This window comes from Megalobrama amblycephala, linkage group LG3 (genome assembly GCF_018812025.1).
Source record: "Megalobrama amblycephala isolate DHTTF-2021 linkage group LG3, ASM1881202v1, whole genome shotgun sequence".
Lineage (NCBI taxonomy): Eukaryota > Metazoa > Chordata > Actinopteri > Cypriniformes > Xenocyprididae > Megalobrama > Megalobrama amblycephala.
The window spans coordinates 61,375,770-61,395,694 of record NC_063046.1 but is presented as its reverse complement, the minus strand read 5'-3'; the positions used below and the strand labels follow the sequence as shown (position 1 = coordinate 61,395,694).

At 44.6% G+C, this 19,925-nt stretch overlaps 2 protein-coding genes across 5 annotated transcripts in view; both read left to right on the top strand.

Annotated features, from left to right (window-relative positions):
* mrc1a (mannose receptor, C type 1a) overlaps nucleotides 1-5,980 on the top strand; it is a 31,290-nt gene extending 25,310 nt beyond the window's left edge. Inside the window, exons 23-31 of one of the 2 annotated variants that reach the window (XM_048186405.1) lie at nucleotides 946-1,051; nucleotides 1,232-1,464; nucleotides 1,861-2,026; nucleotides 2,286-2,438; nucleotides 4,819-4,935; nucleotides 5,028-5,189; nucleotides 5,292-5,324; nucleotides 5,433-5,701; nucleotides 5,732-5,980. In XM_048186405.1, the coding sequence (XP_048042362.1) occupies nucleotides 946-1,051; nucleotides 1,232-1,464; nucleotides 1,861-2,026; nucleotides 2,286-2,438; nucleotides 4,819-4,935; nucleotides 5,028-5,189; nucleotides 5,292-5,324; nucleotides 5,433-5,671 (1,209 nt within the window). In that variant the 3' untranslated portion in view covers nucleotides 5,672-5,701; nucleotides 5,732-5,980. Of the gene's footprint in view, nucleotides 1-945; nucleotides 1,052-1,231; nucleotides 1,465-1,860; nucleotides 2,027-2,285; nucleotides 2,439-4,818; nucleotides 4,936-5,027; nucleotides 5,190-5,291; nucleotides 5,325-5,432 lie in introns of both variants that reach the window. The other variant, XM_048186403.1, reaches the window with a different exon arrangement.
* A 3,817-nt stretch (nucleotides 5,981-9,797) lies between these two features.
* LOC125265859 (uro-adherence factor A-like) lies at nucleotides 9,798-14,764 on the top strand. 3 transcript variants are annotated; one of them, XM_048186401.1, is made up of 5 exons: nucleotides 9,798-9,937; nucleotides 10,044-10,093; nucleotides 10,205-10,375; nucleotides 10,535-11,867; nucleotides 13,101-14,764. In XM_048186401.1, exons 1-5 carry the CDS (start codon nucleotides 9,909-9,911, stop codon nucleotides 14,698-14,700), a joined length of 3,183 nt encoding a protein of 1,060 aa, XP_048042358.1. In that variant the 5' UTR covers nucleotides 9,798-9,908; the 3' UTR covers nucleotides 14,701-14,764. The 3 variants fall into 3 exon arrangements, with proteins under 3 accessions (XP_048042358.1, XP_048042357.1, XP_048042359.1); XM_048186400.1 differs by having other exon boundaries at nucleotides 9,799-9,937; nucleotides 10,205-11,867; XM_048186402.1 differs by lacking the exon at nucleotides 9,798-9,937 and having other exon boundaries at nucleotides 10,045-10,093; nucleotides 10,205-10,295.
* Nucleotides 14,765-19,925: the final 5,161 nt, after the last annotated feature.

Sequence of the window (19,925 nt, the reverse complement as noted above, 5' to 3'; positions counted from 1 at the left end):
ACCCGTAAAATTAAGCACTTTGCAAGAAGGTTAATTAACTCAAAGGAACACATCCTATATAGGGTAATTCATAAATATTTATACAAGCTAGACATAAAATTACAACTTATATTTGCACAAAATCATGCACGCATGTACTTGAACTAAGTAATGTAGTCAGCTCGTGTCGTGAATTTGTTCATCCTGTAAGAACACGCCGAAACACACCAACTAGAATTCACAATATTTTAATACAATATTGTATACAATTATAATGTTATGTAAATTACAGTCCCAGCAGTTATTAATGTTGTGCGTTGCTGTTTGGCTGCCAGTGGTGTGGTCCTTTCTGAATGAAGCCAATAATTCCGCCGATCTAACTCCTTTGGGATCAAATAAATTTGTAGTTCTGACGACTGTTGAAACGGCTAACAGCACCACATATCCCAGACATATTGTAAATTTGTTGTGAACCTTCTGAGAGTGTTTCGTTGGCCTTCCTCTGGTAGTTGTAGCTGCTGTCACCATAGACTTAAACAGAGCGCGCAGCTGTGACCGGACACAAATATGGCGGCGATAACATACAGTGACGTCACATGAAACCCATGGATAGGCGTGGGCGTGGATATGGTGCGATGAAGTTAGCCAATCACAACAGTGGGCGTTTACTTCAGTTCCTGCAAGAGGTCACGCCCCTTCAAAATTACGTTTTTTCACAGAGAGTGAAATTGAGGATGGTCCAAAACACTTTAAACTAACCTCAAGGAACAATTTAATAATCTGAAACTGCATTTCATGACCCCTTTAAACTGACCTTAAAGCAGCCATTAGAGAGTTTTGCTCATCAGATGTTGTGTTGTGAATGTGAACTCATATCTTCTTCAAAATAATCTTGCTACACTAACCTTGTAAAATTACAGCAATTTACATTAGCTATTACATTTATCTGAATTCTGTTCCTTCCAGAGCTATGACTGTGTCGTCATGGTTAGAAGCCCAGAAAAGATGACAGGTGTGTGGAAAGTCGAAGACTGTGGAGATAAAAGAGGTTTCATCTGCAAGAGGACAACAGGTTAGAGGGGAGAAGAAAATAAACACTGCAAAACATTGTACCTGAAATAACTGTACATTAAAACAATGATTTTAGTTAACTACATCATAAATGCATTGGTCACAGCTAATCTCTGCAGTATTATTTAACCACTTAACCAGGAAACTGTTCATTTCAAAGTGTTTAACCTTTGTGTTATAGACTCTCAGCTCCCTCGTCCTGTGACCACAGCATTGCCACAACATTTTTTCACACTGGGGAATGATTCATACAAGGTGCAGATGGAGAAAATGAGCTGGGATGAAGCGAGGAGACAGTGTAAAGCAGATGATGCTGATCTGGCCAGTGTGCTTGACTCCATCAGCCAGGCTTACACCATCCTTAGAGTCAGCAAACTTAAGGAGCCTTTGTGGATCGGCCTCAACAGCAACCTGGTACAAAATCACATTTGAAAATCTATAATTCCCATGTGCATAAAGTAAGCATAAAAGCACATTACAAAATAAAATAATAAAGCTTATTATATCAAGCTAATTATGATATACTAACATAACATGTGCATGAGACACATGGGTTACCGAGATTTTGACAAATTATAAATATTTTTTAAGTTCAACATCCTTGTGGATCCTGGAATATCAGTCCATGTTTCACCCGTTTTACTCGTCCTCTCAAAAATGAGCCCCGCCCCGGCCATCACGGAAATTAGGGGCAAAAATGCTCCAAAAGATGTTGAACATGTTCAACATGACAAAATCATATTCGCCACTAGAATGCTAAGAAATGTTTTTAATGACAAGAGCCTTACGAATGAAATTTGTTTGCTTCAGACAAGTGGTCGTTACCGCTGGGTGGACAACTGGCTTCTAAGATACAGCAAATGGGCAACAGGAGAACCCAGAAACAATTTAGCTTGTGTATATATTGATACGGATGGCGACTGGAAAACGGCTACATGCAACAACACGTATTATTCCCTCTGCAAGCGATCCACAGGTATTTCATTCAAAATTCTGCATGCAATAAAAATATAGATGGTCTTGCATAATTTAACTTGAGAACTGGTGTTGTATTGCACTAGTAGATAATTTACTTTATACCATAGTCTGTCTGAATACTCGATTCTGATTGGCTGGAAGGTGTTTCAGTCAGTTTGTAATTTTAAGTTAAAGCTTTAAACTTTAACATTAAAACAGACACTTGAAGTGCAATGCCTTAAATTTTTTATTCGTTTCATTCTTCCACTGCCCCGCAGACATCGCTCCCACAGACCCTCCTCAGTTGCCGGGGAACTGCCCAGAGCCAAAGAAGCGTAAAACCTGGATTCCTTTCAGAGGACACTGTTATGCCTTCATGGCCTCCATGTCGGACAACTGGGCTCATGCCACAGTGGAATGCATGAGAATAGGTAGGCATTACTTTGTGTTAAGCAGATAATCTGTTTTAATTTAAAGAGAATTCACATGATACTACTTGGTTGTAAAATAGAGTATATGATACTGTATTTTGATAATACAATATGTGATACTCATTCACTTTCACTTTTCATTTCAAACAGCATTGGAATAAAATTACAAGGGATCATGACATGTTACTTGAGGTTCACTTATAATGTTAATATAGTATATGTGGAAAAACAATTATTTTTTTGAAGTGTGGCAGGGCTGGGTTGCTTAGTTAGTTCACCCAAAAATGAATTTCTGTCATTAATTACTCACCCTCATGTCGTTCCAAATCCGTAAGACCTTCGTTCATCTTCAGAACACAAATTAAGATATTTTTGATGAAATCTGATGGTTCAGTGAGGCCTGCATTGACAGCAAATAAATTTACAATTTAAATGCCCAGAAAGGTACTAAAGACATATTTAAAACAGTCATGTGACTGTCATGTTGAACAGTGGTTCAAACTTAATGTTATAAAGAGACGAGAATACTTTTTGTGCTCCAAATAATGACAACAAAAAACAACAACTTTATTCAACAATATCTAGTGATGGACGATTTCAAAACTCTGCTTCATGAAGCTTCAAAGCTTTGCAAATCTTTTGTTTCGAATCAGTGGTTCAGAGCATGAAATTCACATGATTTCAGTAAACAAGTCTTCAGTACATCATGTGTTTCGAAATTTCAATAATTCACGTGACTTCGACAGTTTGATACATTCTCCGAACCACTGATTCGAAACAAAAGATTCGTAAAGCTTCATGAAGCAGTGTTTTGAAATCGCCCATTACTAAATATTGTTGAATAAAATAGTTATTTTGTTTTTTGGTGCACAAAAGTATTCTCGTCTCTTCATAACATTAAGGTTGAACCACTGCAGTCACATGAACTGTTTTAAATATGTCTTTAGTAGCTTTCTGGGCATCTGAAAGTGTTTATTATCTTGCTGTCAATGCAGGCCTCACTGAGCCATTGGATTTTATCAAAAATATATAATATAGTATATGTGGAAAAACGATTATTTTTTGTCTGAAATGGTCCTTTTTAAGTGGCAGAGCAGGGTTGCATGAAAGCCCGTAAGTTAAGAAACCTCATTACCCCTAAGTTATGAGGTTAAGAGTCCACTTAAGGAAACTTTTCCCTTTGTGAACTCTCCATTATGCTGCGTTCACACCGAACGCATCTGGGGCATCTGATTTACATGTTAAGTCAATGTAAACGCGTGTCTAGATGTCCTGCGGCGCGAATCAAGCATCTAGCATGGCGCGAATCGGCTGCCCTAGACGCCCAAGTTGAAAAATCTGAACTTTGTCAAAAATTCATGGCGCGTTAACCAATCAGGGACTCTGCTTTGGTAGTAATGTGTTTATGACGTGATTAGCGGTGGAGACCAGAACAAAGATAATAGTCGCTGTGTGTGGCCACTCATGATGTGTCATCATATTTTTATCAGGACAGAAATAAAAAGGACCTTGCCTGGAAGAGGATAAGCGAAGAAATCTGACAATCTGGTTAGTTGTAAAACGCTTTGCATGATTTTAGCCATTGATACTAGCCCACCTGCTAGCTAGCAAAAGCCGGCCGGCATAACCAAGTTAAATTGCCGCTACTGGTTTCCAACTGATGAGATGATGTGTTTATTCAGAGGACCTGTGCAGAAAGAGATGACGCGAATTCGCGTCTGAACACACTTTGTTTAGATGCGCGAATAGAGCGAATTCGACGCGTGTCTGAAGCATCTGACTTCAAAATGTTAATGCGTCCAACTAGATGCGTCTGACGCGAATTTGACGCCCCAGACGCGTTCGGTGTGAACGCAGCGTTACACTGTGCCTCATTTACAAAATAAAATGCTCCAAACAAACATATAATCCTCTGACATGATCCGGGACACCATTAAAATAAACCATTCACTTGTTTCTGTCCTTCTGAAGTCTGTACAGAGACACAAACAAGCTGTTTAGACTGGACACATCAAAGCGGTAATTTTTTGTCCATTTGTATGTCAGAAACTGAACGCACATCTGCATACTGTATCAGTGTAGACAGCATCAGTGATTTTAATGGCTTCTATTTGCTTTGGCGCAATGCTCGCATCCAGTGTAGGCAAATGTCAGCAACTAAGCGGGGCTTATGGTGCAATGATGTAAAACTATTCATCGATGTCCATTTTTTGGGTGAACTAACCCTTTAAGCTATGAAACTTGCAGGATGTTTTAATGGAACAAAGTCCTCTTATATATCGAAAGATCAAGAAAAATCTGATTTCTCATGACCCCTTTAATCACTAGTCAATCACAGAAAAAATATGATTGCGGAAGTAAAAACAGTCTCTAATTTCAGGGGCATCATTGTTGAGTATCGAGGACTCAGTAGAATCCAAGTTTATCATTCAGAATTTGGAGATCATGCAGGATGGAATCAAATCGTTCTGGATTGGCATGCACCGCAGTCATACGGGTTAGAAACATACTTAATCCAGACAAACACAATACTCAAAATGATCTCAGAAGCACCATCTGACAGTGTGTGTGTGTGTGTGTGTGTCACAGGTGAATGGATGTGGATTGATAATACGGTGGTAGATTACACAAACTGGAAAGCCCGGATGCCAAATGAAGCTGGTTATTGTGTGGAGGTCCAGTCGAGCACTGGAATGTGGAGTACTACAAACTGCAATGCTTACAGGCCTTATATTTGCAAGACTGCAAAAGGTTAGTTATCCAAGCAAATGCAACTTTGTTTATTTTTTCCATTCAGTTTAATAGAATAGGCTACCTTTCGTTAACATGTACAAAAATGTCTTTATATTTCAGTTATACCACCAACAGAGAAACCATCATTACCACGTATGTATCTACATTTCATTAATTCAAATTAATTATAATTAGGGCTGTGAAAGTTTACACCTTAATTCATAACATGAATGAAATATTTAATGCTGTTTCATTTTGCAGTCGCTGTGGTGGAAGATGCTCCTCATGGCTCTGCGGGCATTGCAGTTGGGGTCGTCTTGGTCATAATTGCAGTGGCAGGGCTTGCCACATTTCTGTTTCTAAAGAGAAGCCCCAGGCCTGTGTTTGGAGAGTGTACGTTTGACAACAGACTCTATATCAACTCTGACCTGACACGGCCTCCTGCCACTATTGACACAAAGGGACTTGTCGCCAACATCGAACAGAATGAGCATGCCTAACACACACACACACACACACACACACACACACACACACACACACACACACACACACACACAGTCCTCCAACTGCCTGAAAGTCATTTTGGAGCTGATATTGTTGCACTGACCCAGATAGCACATCTTCAAGAGCACTTCATCTGGAAAGCATCTATTGTTAAACATCTTGTAAAAAGCAGTTTTACATATTTAGAAATTTTTTGAACATTACAGTGTTCATCACAACAATGTAACAAGACATTCTAATCCAACCTAAGCAGATACGATAAACAATTGAACCCATTAGTTCGCAAAATGATTCGCCAAAATCGGCTGGTCAAAACTGTAAATGCGTCGAGAACACAGCCCCAAACATGTATAATGACATTTTACAATCAAATGCAAATGTTTTCATGAAAGTGTATCTATTAAATGTAATCTACAAATCATTAAATATCATTAAATATAAAGTGTGTGTATAATGTGTTCTTTTATTAATTGTGAAAGGCAATTGTTTTATAAGAAAGGTAAATAAAGATCAAACTTGTAAAAAAAAACTATATAATATTGTTATATAACAAAGGGGGCGGGGCCATGTTGGGCTGCTTTAGAGAAGAGGAAGAGTTGTTGTAGTAGAGTGTTGTTGTCATGCCGTCATTTTACACCGGACTGCTTCACAAACGAGGGTCAATTCATCACAAAAGATGAACATGACGACACATGCTAGTGGATGAGTTGAATCAACTCCATAGCAACTACATAAATTTATCCACTAACCATTCAGAAACGTCCAGTTTATTTCCAAAAGTTGTAACTTCTTCCTGAGTCTCTCCATCAGTGTCGACTCCGGTTTGAACAATGTAAGGCTGAACACTGTTACTGACAATCCTCATTTTGGCTGCGTGAGATTCTCCAGCTTTGTTGTTGTTGAGCTGTTAAAGCTCCGCCCTCTTCTGGAAAGGGGGCCGGGAGCAGCAGCTCATTTGCATTTATAGGGAGACACAATGTGATGTGGGGTATTTTGAGCTGAAACTTCACAGACACATTCTGGGGGAACCAGAGACTTATATAACATCTTGTGAGAGTTGCATTATAGGTCCCCTTTCAGCAAATGTAAAAAATAAATACAAATGAATTAATAATGATTAATGAATTAAAAAGATGTATCAAATAGACAAATACATTCGGAGTGATAGTAGTGTAAAGTGCAGGTGGCTGGAGAGAATGCGCATGACAAAGGAATAGTAACAAAATTTACTTTAATCATGAATGCAGGAGAAATACACATTACAGAGGACAACTGAGATAAAGAACTAATTAAGACACAGCTGATAATTAAAAGTAACTGAAAGATTTTATGTTTAACGTATTGGTCTCAGCATTGAAGGAAGGTAGACTGAGGGTCTTTTGTCCTCTGTTGAAGCTGTAGCTATTCTATACTATAACTGTGAGGGACTCGACATGGAGGCAAGATGGAATCCAAATGCTGGAAGTTTAATAAATATCAGCAACCAAATCCAATACAACAGGCAGAGACGTAGTCAATAATGCAGGCAGAATAAACAGTGACAAGTAATCAGTCCAAACAGGCAACCATGGCAAAAACAATTTCCAAAAGGCAAAAATCCAATAAAGCAAGCACAATGGTCAGTAACAAGAAGGCAATGAAACAGGCAATGAGACACGGTTGGTAAGGCAGTGAATAAACTGGCAATACTTCGCAAATTATCAGTGGAAATGCATGTCTATTTATACAGGAGTGAAACAGGAAGTAACCAACGAGCAAGAGTCCAAGTTAGTATTCAGGAGAGGGCTCCCTCCAGTGGCTGGATGAATGAGTACCAGCCTCATCCATTACAATAACATCTGGATTTCTTTATGTACCGGAACAACTTCCATGTAAGGTATGAGGCTCTGCTTGGATCTAATGGGGAGACAGGGAGTGGTCTCTGCCTTTTGTATGGAAGGGGTGGATCCCCAGGAAGGCATGGGTACTTGGCCGGAAGATGGACATATTTAGACTTGTTTTTCTATATGTATCACATTCCTATACCATGAGCTATATGATGTATTCTCTCTCTCATTGGTTAAATCTGTACTACACCCCTCGTACTCTTTCTATATAATCTCTGACCCAGCTAAATAAAAATGAGACTTTATACTCTCCCTCAGCGCTGAGATTGTTCATTCAATTGCCAATTAAGAGGACTGGGATGAGGCATGCCTCGGGATTGATAATCTAACAGTAACCATAGAAAATAACAGGGAAGTTATCAGAAACTGAAACTAAACAGAGCAGGAAAACATGAACTAAAGGAAACCGAACAGAATATCAAAATCCATAACCGTAACAAGTAGCAAAGACAGACAGGTTACTGGTAGAGTGTGAAGCCCCCTCCTGCTTCAAACACTCCACCATCCCTGTACCCAAGAAACCAAATTAAATTAAATTAAATTACTACAGACCTGTTGTTTTAACGTCATTTTAGAGACTGGTGTTGGCCCATCTTAAGGACATCACAGGACCCCTGCTGAACCCCCTGCAGTTTGCCTATCAAGCAAACAGCTCTGTGGACGATGCAGTCAATGTGGGACTGCACTACATCCTGCAACATCTGGACAAACCAGAGACATATGCAAGGATCCTGTTTGTGGACTTCAGCTCATCCCAGATATTTTCTTGAATAAACTGACCAGCTCTCTGTGCTCACATCTGTCAGTGGATCACCAGCTTCCTGATAGACAGACAGGCAGCAGCTAGTAAAGCTGGGAAAACTCACATCCAGGGCCCTCACCATCAGCACTGGAGCTCCTCAGGGTTGTGTGCTCTCCCCACTGCTCTTCTCCCTCTACACAAATGACTGCATCCCTAAGAACCCAAGCTCAAGCTCCTGAAGTTTGCAGATGACACCACAGTCATCGGCCTCATCCAAAACGGTGAAGAGTCTGCTTACAGACAGGAGGTTAAAGAGCTGGCTGTCTGGTGCAGTCACAACAACCTGGAGCTCAACACACTCAAAACAGTAGAGATGATCGTGGACTTCAGGAGAAACCCCCCCTGCACAGCACTGTGGAGGCAGTGGAGTCATTCAGGTTCCTGGGCACCACCATCTCTCAGGACCTGTAGTGGGACAATCACATTAATTCCATTGTGAAAAAGGCCCAGCAGAGACAGTTCTTCCTTCGCCAGCTGAGGAAGTTCAACCTGCCACAGGCTCTGATGACAGTTTTACTAAGCTTTCATTGAGTCGGTTCTGTGCACTTCTATAAATACTGTTAAATCATGCAATATATTGATCATTCATATATAGGGAAATATATTTTCTTTCCATAAGGGTTATCTCTGCAAAATAGCAATAGGCTACTGTTTACATAATTGAATTTTACAACACTTTGTTAGTAGCTCTCTTTATAACATTGGGTTTAAGGTCCCTTGACTCTGGACGCTGACTCTGTGCAAACCTTTAACTGAATTTTTCCCCACATTTGTAGTTTACAGAGTTATCTTGAACCTTCAGTTAAAACTAACTAACTTATTTAATATGCATTAACATCGCTGAAACCATAACAGGCAAATGTTGGATCACAATAATTAGGAACCACAGTTTCCACAAATCCCTTCACTCATTTGGGATGTTCTCTTTTATTCTGGATGGCAAGGGCAGTGACTGTAATATTGAGCATATTTTGCATTAGTAAACACGTATTTATACCGATTTCATCAGGCTGTGAAAATTCTTTAAAAAGAACACAAAGACAGGCCTTCTCAGCTGGCATAATTGCATCTCTTGCGTCATCAGAACAGGGTGTTCAACGCACCACCCTTTCTGTTTAAAAAAATGTTTTGTCAGGGCTGAATGCGGCCCAGATTAATGCTATAAATCTTATGAACAGTCAGCATAATACTGCTCCCTAAAATGTATTCTGACTTCAAATAGAATCAAAATTAATGTATTTTAATTAATCCCAAAAAGCAGTATGTGTGCTGTCTTTCTGTTCAGAAATCATAGTACTAAAAAAAGTAAATATGAATGAAATGGCAGTTGTCGTGATCAGATACTGGTGACACCTGAACCTAATAATTGAGTATTACATGTTCCCATGACAACTGATTGTCAGGAAACAATTGGTAAATGGCAGTTCCTGACACTATAAAAAGTCAATTTTACCATCATTAGTGTGTGCTGGGGTGCAAGTATGTTTTTGTGATTTTGTAGTGGTATTGCTGAGGTGGTAAGTTGCTGATTCTAGGCTGGACATGGAGGGTACCACTATCCGACTCTTAAGGTATGATGTTCAATTGTGGTGTTTGTGGGTTTTTTTTTGTTTGTTTTTGTTTTTTACTTGTTCTTTAAAGCAATAAGTGTCTAACAAGTTTTTTTTTTTATTTCAGTTTTTCTCTGGCACTTCTCAGTCTTTGTGTCCATGGTGATATTGGAAGTGGTAAGGTTTACTCGGGCAAATTCTATAATTCCTGTTTGTCAACATGTCTGGTTGATTCTCTCTTTTTTTTTTTTTTTTTTTTTTTTTTTTTTTTTTTTTTTTTCCCCTTAGTTGCTGGTTTTGTCAAGATTGGAGGTTATCCTGTATACAATGAGGCTGGTCTCCCCATGCAGGATGTGAAACCACAGAGTTCCTCTAGCTGGTATGGCCGTGAACATGTATCGGATCCCATTAGTCTTCAAAGATCTAAGAATATCACTTACAGTGCTGCACAAGTTAAGGGTGTGTATAGCAGTGTAAGCTATAGTCCTCAAAATGGCTCTTCTGGTTTTGGACCAATTACTAATGTGTATAAGCCTGGTTCTGACTCTGATGCTAGAAGTCAAGTTCAAGGATCTCTAATGTCTTCAGCTGGTAATGGCAGTCTTGTACCCATTGCAGTGACCATGGAATCAGAAAGTATGAGCATGGGGTCTCTACCCAATCCAGCGCAGATCAACTTTCAAACTTTAGGGCAGTCTAGTAGTGAATCTGTGGCATCTAGTAGCCAGCAACTAGTGCAGACCAGCTCCCAGTCCAGTGGCCAATTAGTGAAAGTCCACTACCAGTCTTCAGTGCAGCCCATTGTCAAGCCTCATAAAAGTAGACTTCAAGCTGGTTCCAGGTTATATTCTGGTACCAGGCCAGTGCAGACTTCAAGTTCCACCTTTTTTGTTAAGCCTTTGCAAAGAAGTGAGTCCTCACAACCCAGCTATCAGTTAGGACAAGGCAGCTATGGGTCTGGACTTGTGCCATTGCTCAGTGGGCAGCAAGTATTGCAGTCAAGCAACGATTCCACGGTTCAGCCTAATGATGTGCAACTAGCACAGGCAAGATACCAACCTGTGGCCCTGCTCAGCCTCCAACAATCATCTCAAGCCAGCAGCCAGAACTTGGAACAAGTGGTCTCTCAATCTGTGGACCAGTCCAGTGGTCTGCCATCAGCGCAAGCCAGCCACCAGTCTGTGGACCAGTCCAGCATCCAACACCAAGCCCAATCCAGCTCACAGTCTTTGTCACAGCCAGGTGTCCAACAACCAGGACAGGCCCTCTACCCATCTGTGTCCCAGCCCAGTGGTTTGCAGTCAGCACAAGTCAGCTACCCATCTGTTGTCCAGCCCAGTGACCTGCAGTCAGCACAAGCCAGCCACCAGTCTGTGGACCAGTCCAGCATCCAACACCAAGCCCAATCCAGCTCACAGTCTGCGGACCAGTCCAGTGCTCTGCCATCAGCACAAGCCAGCTACCAATCTGTGGTCCAAACTAGTGGCCTGCAGTCAGCACAAGCCTCTAACCCTTCTGTGGTCCAGCCTAGTGGCCTGCAGTCAGCACAAGCCTCTAACCCTTCTGTGGTCCAGCCTAGTGGCCTGCAGTCAGCACAAGCCTCTTACCATTCTGTGTCTAGTCCCAGTGGCCCACAACCAGGACAGGCCCGTTACCAATCTGTTTCTAGGCCCGGTGGCCTGCAGTCAGCACAAGCCTCTTACCAGTCTGTGGACCAGTCCAGCAGCCAACACCAAGCCCAATCCAGCTCACAGTCTGTGTCCAGGCCCAGTGGCCCACAACCAGGACAGGCCCTTTACCCATCTGTGTCCAGGCCCAGTGGCCTGCAGTCAGCACAAGCCTCTTACCAGTCTGTGGACCAGTCCAGCAGCCAAGCCCAATCCAGCTCACAGTCTGTGGACCAGTCCAGTGCTCTGCAATCAGCACAAGCCTCTTTCCAGTCTGTGTCCAGGCCCAGTGGCCCACAACCAGGACCGGCCCTTTTCCAGTATGTTGTCCAGCCCAGTGACCTGCAGTCAGCACAAGCCAGACACCAGTCTGTGGACCAGTCCAGCATCCAACACCAAGCCCAATCCAGCTCACAGTCTGCGGACCAGTCCAGTGCTCTGCCATCAGCACAAGCCTCTTACCCTTCTGTGGTCCAGCCTAGTGGCCTGCAGTCAGCACAAGCCTCTTACCAGTCTGTGTCCAGACCCAGTGGCAAACCAGGACAAGCCAGGTACCCATCTGTGGTCCAGCCCAGTGGCCTGCAATCAGCACAAGCCTCTTACCAGTCTTTGTCCAGACCCAGTGGCTCACAACTAGGACAGTCCTTTTACCCATCTATGTCCAGACCCAGTGGCCCACAACCAGGGCAGGCCCTTTACCCATCTGTGTCCAGGCCCAGTGGCCTGCAGTCAGCACAAGCCTCTTACCAGTCTGTGTCCAGACCCAGTGGCAAACAAGGACAAGCCAGGTACCCATCTGTGGTCCAGCCCAGTGGCCTGCAGTCAGCACAAGCCTCTTTCCAGTCTGTGTCCAGGCCCAGTGGCCCACAACCAGGACAGGCCCTTTTCCAGTATGTTGTCCAGCCCAGTGGCCTGCAGTCAGCACAAGCCTCTTACCAGTCTGTGTCCAGACCCAGTGGCAAACAAGGACAAGCCAGGTACCCATCTGTGGTCCAGCCCAGTGGCCTGCAGTCAGCACAAGCCTCTTACCAGTCTGTGTCCAGACCCAGTGGCAAACAAGGACAAGCCAGCTACCCATCTGTGGTCCAGCCCAGTGGCTTGCAGTCAGCACAAGCCAGCTACCCATCTGTGGTCCAGCCTACTGGCCTGCAATCCGCACAAGCCTCTTACCAGTCTGTGTCCAGGCCCAGTGGCAAACAAGGACAGGCCAGCTATCCATCTGTGGTCCAGCCTAGTGGCCCACAACCAGGACAGGCCCTTTTCCAGTATGTTGTCCATCACAGTGGCTTGCAGTCAGCACAAACCAGCTACCCATCTGTTGCCCAGCCCAGTGACCTGCAGTCAGCACAAGCCAGCCACCAGTCTGCGGATCAGTCCAGTGCTCTGCCATCCGCACAAGCCTCTAACCCTTCTGTGGTCCAGCCTAGTGGCCTGCAGTCAGCACAAGCCTCTTACCAGTCTGTGGACCAGTCCAGCAGCCAACACCAAGCCCAATCCAGCTCACAGTCTGTGTCCAGGCCCAGTGGCCCACAACCAGGACAGGCCCTTTTCCAGTCTGTTGTCCAGCCTAGTGGCCTGCAATCAGCACAAGCCTCTTACCAGTCTGTGTCCAGGCCCAGTGGCAAACAAGGACAGGCCAGCTACCCATCTGTGGTCCAGCCTAGTGGCCCACAACCAGGACAGGCCCTTTTCCAGTATGTTGTCCAGCCCAGTGGCTTTCAGTCAGCACAAGCCAGCTACCCATCTGTTGTCCAGCCCAGTGACCTGCAGTCAGCACAGGCCAGCCACCAGTCTGTGGACCAGTCCAGTGCTCTGCCATCAGCACAAGCCTCTTACCCATCTGTGGTCCAGCCTAGTGGCCTGCAGTCAGCACAAGCCTCTTACCAGTCTGTGTCCAGACCCAGTGGCAAACAAGGGCAAGCCAGGTACCCATCTGCGGTCCAGCCCAGTGGCCTGCAATCAGCACAAGCCTCTTACCAGTCTTTGTCCAGACCCAGTGGCCCACAACTAGGACAGTCCTTCTACCCATCTGTGTCCAGACCCAGTGGCCCACAACCAGGACAGGCCCTTTTCCAGTCTGTTGTCCAGCCCAGTGGCCTGCAGTCAGCACAAGCCTCTTACCAGTCTGTGGACCAGTCCAGCAGCCAACACCAAGCCCAATCCAGCTCACAGTCTGTGGACCAGTCCAGTGCTCTGCAATCAGCACAAGCCTCTTACCAGTCTTTGTCCAGACCCAGTGGCCCACAACCAGGACAGGCCCTTTTCCAGTCTGTTGTCCAGCCCAGTGGCTTGCTGTCAGCAGAAGCCTCTTACCAGTCTGTGTCCAGACCCAGTGGCCCACAACTAGGACAGCCCCTTTACCCATCTGTGTCCAGGCCCAGTGGCAAACAAGGACAGGCCAGCTACCCATCTGTGTCCAGGCCCAGTGGCCCACAACCAGGAGAGGCCCTTTTCCAGTCTGTTGTCCAGCCCAGTGGCTTGCTGTCAGCAGAAGCCTCTTACCAGTCTGTGTCCAGACCCAGTGGCAAACAAGGACAGGCCCTTTACCCATCTGTGTCCAGGCCCAGTGGCAAACAAGGACAGGCCAGCTACCCATCTGTGTCCAGGCCCAGTGGCCCACAACTAGGACAGGCCAGCTACCCATATGTGTCCAGGCCCAGTGGCAAACAAGGACAGGCCAGCTACCCATCTGTGTCCAGGCCCAGTGGTCCACAACCAGGACAGGCCCTCTTCCAGTCGGTTGTCCAGCCCAGTGGCCTGCCCTCAGTACAAGCTCATTACTGGTCTGTTCACCAACAACCAGGACAGGCCAGCTACCAGTCTTTGTCCCAATCCAGTAGCCAACAGCCAGCACGAATCCACTACCAATCTGTGTCCCAGCAGCCTGGATTCCAGGTCTTTTCTGTGTCAGAGCAGTCAAGTTATGGGTCTCATTCCAGTCTTGGTTCCCAATCTCTAGAGCAACCCAGTAATGTACCTCTTTCTTCAAGCTATGAGTCTGTGATGCAGTCTTTCAAGCCTGGCTTTCAAGATCCAGCACCTCCACTCTCTCAGACTACTCTCAACAAGCATTCATCTCAAGGCATACTGAGGTTGTTGCAACAAGTGAAGTCTTAGTTGCTTGCTTTGCTGCTGTTTCTTAATTTTGGTGTTTTTGAGAAATAAATAACTTGTAAAATAAGTTTGTTTTGGTGTTTACTGCGAAGTCTTTTGGCCTGAAAGTCTTCAGTATTGTGTTTGCTGCGTTTAACGTGACATCTATTTGTTAACTGTTTTGGTTGATCTGGTTGATCTCAAAAAATGGATGATTCTAAATACAGGTGTAAATGGTCTAAAATGTTTTGCGCTTGTCTACTTTCAACCAATTCTAGAGGTAGTTATATGCATTTGATTTGCTCTTGTTGTAAATGGCCACTGGCATTTACAAATATTTGAAATATTAGTAAAAGCAACAGTGTGAGTCTTATCGGAGGGAAATTTATAACTTTTTAAACTAATACACTGAGTAGGCTACAAATTGATACAATGGTTCACTTGTCTGTTCCACATTCTTCCCTTACAGAACAATTTTATATGGGAATATATTACATTATACATTACCATAGATGGGGAAACTAGTGCTTTTTTTTTTTTTTTTTTTTAATATATACATTGGCCATGAATGGCTATAAAAATATTTAAATGAAGACCAATAGCATTACACAGCTTTATCCTTTTTATTGTGTAAATGTATTGCACATGTTCCCATATAAATGTGAATCTTGTACACTCATATATACACATTCATGGAATGAGTTACAATCAGTGGTTACAACAGACTTCTAGTTCCCAGCATGCTTTGCTTCTGATTGTTAGAGTAAATGTTAAAATGAAGTGCCATTTCATGTGTTTTGCTCAATATTGATATAGGGGGGAGATCTGTTTAAAGTTATATTATTTTAGAATTTGGAATTGGTTTTCTGGTATGTGAGTTTTTAGGGTAATCATTGTGCTGAAGAGTAGAGCCTGTGGTTAGGTTGACGATCGGCTGAACAACATAAGACTATAATAACTTTATTTAAAAAGTAACGGCTGTGAACGCTATAGCACAGCGATAGTCTCTTTGGTAGAAACTTTAGTACATGCAGGTGTGCTTTTAACTAACTTGAAAATATGAAACATTTAAAATGTAAATAATTATAAAATATAAGAAATGTGTTACATAATATATTTTACCAGTTACGGTCCATACCATTGTCTCAATCAGCATCCAACAAGAGACAGACCTTTGTCTTAACTTGAACTCTGCGTACAAGTCCACGTTCATTTTGTACTGTTTTGGTAATTCTTCCCATTACCCATGAATTTCTAGGTGCTGATTCATGTAAAATCAATTCAATATCTCCAGGCTGATAATTTCAGGATACCTTCATCCATTTTTAACATCTTTGAAGCTCTGGTAAATATTTTTGAATCCATCTCTTCCAAAAGAGGTCGGCAATGTATTGCACCTGCTTCCATCTCTTTCGTGCATAGAGGTCTTCCTTTTGGAAGAGTCCGTGAGGCAAAGCAGGTTTTACCATCATCAGCAGCAAGTGATTAGGTGTGAGAGCTTCTAGATCATTTGGATCATTAGAGGGTTATGGGTCGATTGATCAAGATAGCTTAAACTTCACAGAAAAATGTGTGAAGATCCTTCTCATCTAGGTTTTGAACCTGGCATTGAGAACTTTCTTAATGGAACAGATTATACACTCCCTACTCCTCCGTGGTGAGATCCAGCTGGAGGATTGAACATCTATGTGATGCTGTGTTGAAGCAAGGTGCTTTCTATTTTGAATTTTTTCCATTCTTGAATTGTTCTTGATCAGCCCCAGTAAAATTAGTTCCATTGTCCTTTCTATAACCTGACTCCTCCTTGCTATGAAGCGTCAAAGTGCATTGATAAAGGAGTCTGTATCTAAGGATGATGCTACCTCTGTGTGAACAGCTCTGCAGGCCAGACAAGTAAGGATGATACCATAGCGTTTAACTTTAGTCCTTTTACACTTGACCTCAAATGGACCAAAGCAGTCAGCTACACATCTGGTGGTTCATCTGGAAGAACTCTATTTCTGGGTAAGTCTGCCGTAATCTGTTGACCTGTAACATCATGTTGCCTATGGCAAGTTGTACGTCTAGACAAGATTCTTTTTATCAAGGAATTGGCATTAGGAATCCAGCACTTTTGGTGCAATTTAGATAGAATATAATTGCGTCCATTATGACCTGTTTCTTTGTTGATTTCTTACAGAATCAGATCTGATATTCTGTGATCCTTTGGTAAGATGGCTGGATGTTTGGCTTCCATTGGCATGTATACATGACCAATTCTTCCACCAACACAGAGAATTTTGTCTTGAAGTACTGGACATAGCTTGATTATGTGACTTCCTCTATTAACAGATTCTTGCCTTTCCAGTGCGAAGGTTTCTTTATGAAATTTCCTTTGTTGGCAGTACTTGATGATTGCTAGCTTGGCTTGCTGAAGCTCATCAACTGTGAGATTCCCTTTCGTGGGAACTGTCGACGCTGCGTGGAGACACATTGGGAACCTTCTGCGTGATGTCGTCACTGAAGAACTCATGTATCTAACCAATCGCGTAGCAAGACGTCAGAGACGGGTGACGTCACGGACCAGGAAACTATAAAGCATACCCGGATGCAGAGAACGCTAGCTTCTGTGTCTTCAGCAAGCACTCTATGTTATCTTGTGTGTCTTATTTGGTGTTGTTTGTCTCCCTCGATTATATCAGAAAGACAAGATCTCTTCGTCTGAGGACAAGCGTTTCATTTCCACCACGATATATATATATATATATATATATATATATATATATATATATATATATATATATATAAGGCACTGATAATGGTGGATAAGCAGTTCAGAAAGTATGTTCACCCGTGCACCAGGTTCATTCCTGACGGGGACACACACGATATGTGTGTCATGTGCCTGGGGGTTGAGCATGCACGAGGGGGCTGTCTGTGTACACTGCGAGAAGCTCACCCTCAGGGTTCTGAGATCGCGCCGGGCACTCTTTGAGGAGGGAGCCTCGGCAAGCGTTCCCCGCGGGTCGGGTCCTGCTGCTTCTGAGGCACAGCGCCGACTTCTTTCGTGGGGTTCGCAGATGGATCTGGCAGAGGGGGTAGAGACGGGCCCAGCCTTATCTCGCCCTTCACCTGCCAGGTCCAGTGTCTCTTCTCAGGCGGTGGAAGCACGCGTTGCGGTTTCTTCCCCCCAGAGAGCGGCACCGGCGCTACACCTCTCTTCCTCCGAGGAGGTTGATGTGGTGAGCGTCGAGACTGGGGAAGAGGACCCGCCATCCTCCTCCCCAGCATATGAGGAGCTCCTGGAGGTAGTGACCAGGGCCGTGGCCAAATTAAAGATCGATTGGCCAGCAGAGCGGGCAGAGTCGAAACCAAAAAGCAAATTAGATGAACGCTTTCTGCCCGCTCGGTCGCTACCCCAGCGTCGGGGCTTGCCTTTTGTTCCCGATCTCCACACCGAGGTGGCGAGATCGTGGAGGAGGCCCGTGCAGTACAGGGTATTCAGCCACCAGACTTCGGTCTACAGTAACATCGTGGGGCTGAAACAGCACGGTTATGCGGCGATGCCCCGGGTTGAAGAGACGCTTGCGGGCTGAAAGCCCCGACATTGCCCACCAAGCCCCTGAGAACAACATCCAGCTTGGTGGGCAAAGCTTATGCGGCAGCATGTCTTCACACCATGTCGCTGCTACAGGCTTACCAGGCAGACCTGCTGGGGGGGATTGATGAAAGCGGGGAGGCCACATTTGAGTGCATCCAGGAGATCAGAATGGCTTCTGACCTGGCTCTCCGTGCCACCAAAGAGACGGCCAAAGAAATAGGCCGGTCTATGGCAGCCTTGGTGGCCACGGAGAGGCACCTGTGGCTGAACCTCTCGGACATAAAGGAGCAAGATAAGGCTTCCCTTATGGACGCACCGCTGTCTCCTGCAGGCCTCTTTGGCGACGCTGTTACAACAGTTGTGTAGAGGTTCCAGGAGGCTAAAAAGCAATCTGCGGCGTTCCAGAGGTTCCTCCCCCCCGAGGCTGCTGAGCAGGAGCAGCCTCGGCCGTCTACGAGGTCCTCAGCGCACCACAGAGCGCAACAGAAAGTGAGCGTGGCCGCCCGTGCTCCCCCGCAGAGTGCTTGGGGATCGGGTCGGTCCGCTCAAAAGAAGCCTTCCAAGGGTAAGACAGACCTGGTTGCCGTCATTATCGCTAGGAAGGCTTCAAAGCGGTCCTGACGTCTGTGGGTCAGGAACCGCTGAGGGCGGCCCCCTCCGAAGGGTGCCGGGGAAAAATATATCTATTCCCCGCTCCCCTTCGGCGCCCTCAAAGGACCGATCTGTTAACCCTGCCACCCAGTGTGCATCAGGAAGCAGCGGTCTCCGCCGACCCTCCGAGGAGGGCCGGCCACTTGATTCGTCTCTCTGCCGGTGCGCCGCGTCAAAGCAGCAAGTCAAGTGCTCAAAAAACACCAGAGGCCAGTCTCGAGAGACTGGTTCCCTTAGTAGATTTTATGGCAGAATGGAAACTTCTACCGAATATATCGAAATGGGTGCTGCTCATCATAGAAAAGGGTTACAGAATTCAATTCGGGTCTCGCCCACCCAAATTCAACGGGGTCCTCCCCACAGTGGTGACCCCCGAGCAGTCTCTGGTTATGGAACAAGAGGTTATGACACTCTTGCAAAAAGGAGCTATAGAAAGGGTTCCTCCTCCCAGCAAGCTGTCAGGCTTTTACAGCCGCTACTTCATTGTTCCAAAGAAGGATGGAGGTCTACGTCCTATCATAGATTTACGTGTTGTCAATTCAAAAGCTCAAGTTCAAGATGCTTACACTCAGACAAATTATCCCACAGATCAGGTCCGAGGACTGGTTTGTGGCCATAGATCTGAAAGATGCATACTTCCATGTGTCCATCCATCCTTCACACAGGAAGTTCCTCAGGTTTGCTTTCGGGGGCGAAGCATACCAGTACAGGGTTCTTCCGTTTGGCCTATCATTATCACCCCACATATTCACGAAGTGCGTGGATGCAGCGCTGGCTCCGTTGAGACTCCAGGGCATTCGCGTGCTGAATTACATCGACGATTGGTTGATCCTAGCTCAATCAGAGCAACTAGCAGTTCAGCATCGAGACGCTGTTCTGTGTCACATGAAAAGGCTTGGGTTGAGGCTCAATGCCAAAAAGAGTGTGCTAGTTCCGGCTCAGACTACCACTTATCTGGGTGTAGTCTGGGACTCCACCACGATGCGGGCACATCTGTCTTCCGCTCATGTGAGTTCCA

Coding starts and splice junctions, on each gene's coding strand:
- LOC125265859 (XM_048186400.1), top strand. CDS start 9,909: ATGGAGGGTACCACTATCCGACTCTTAAG. Junction 9,938..10,043: donor ACCACTATCCGACTCTTAAG/GTATGATGTTCA, acceptor TTTTTATTTCAG/TTTTTCTCTGGCACTTCTCA. Junction 11,868..13,100: donor TCTTTCCAGTCTGTGTCCAG/GCCCAGTGGCCC, acceptor GTCTGTGTCCAG/GCCCAGTGGCCCACAACCAG.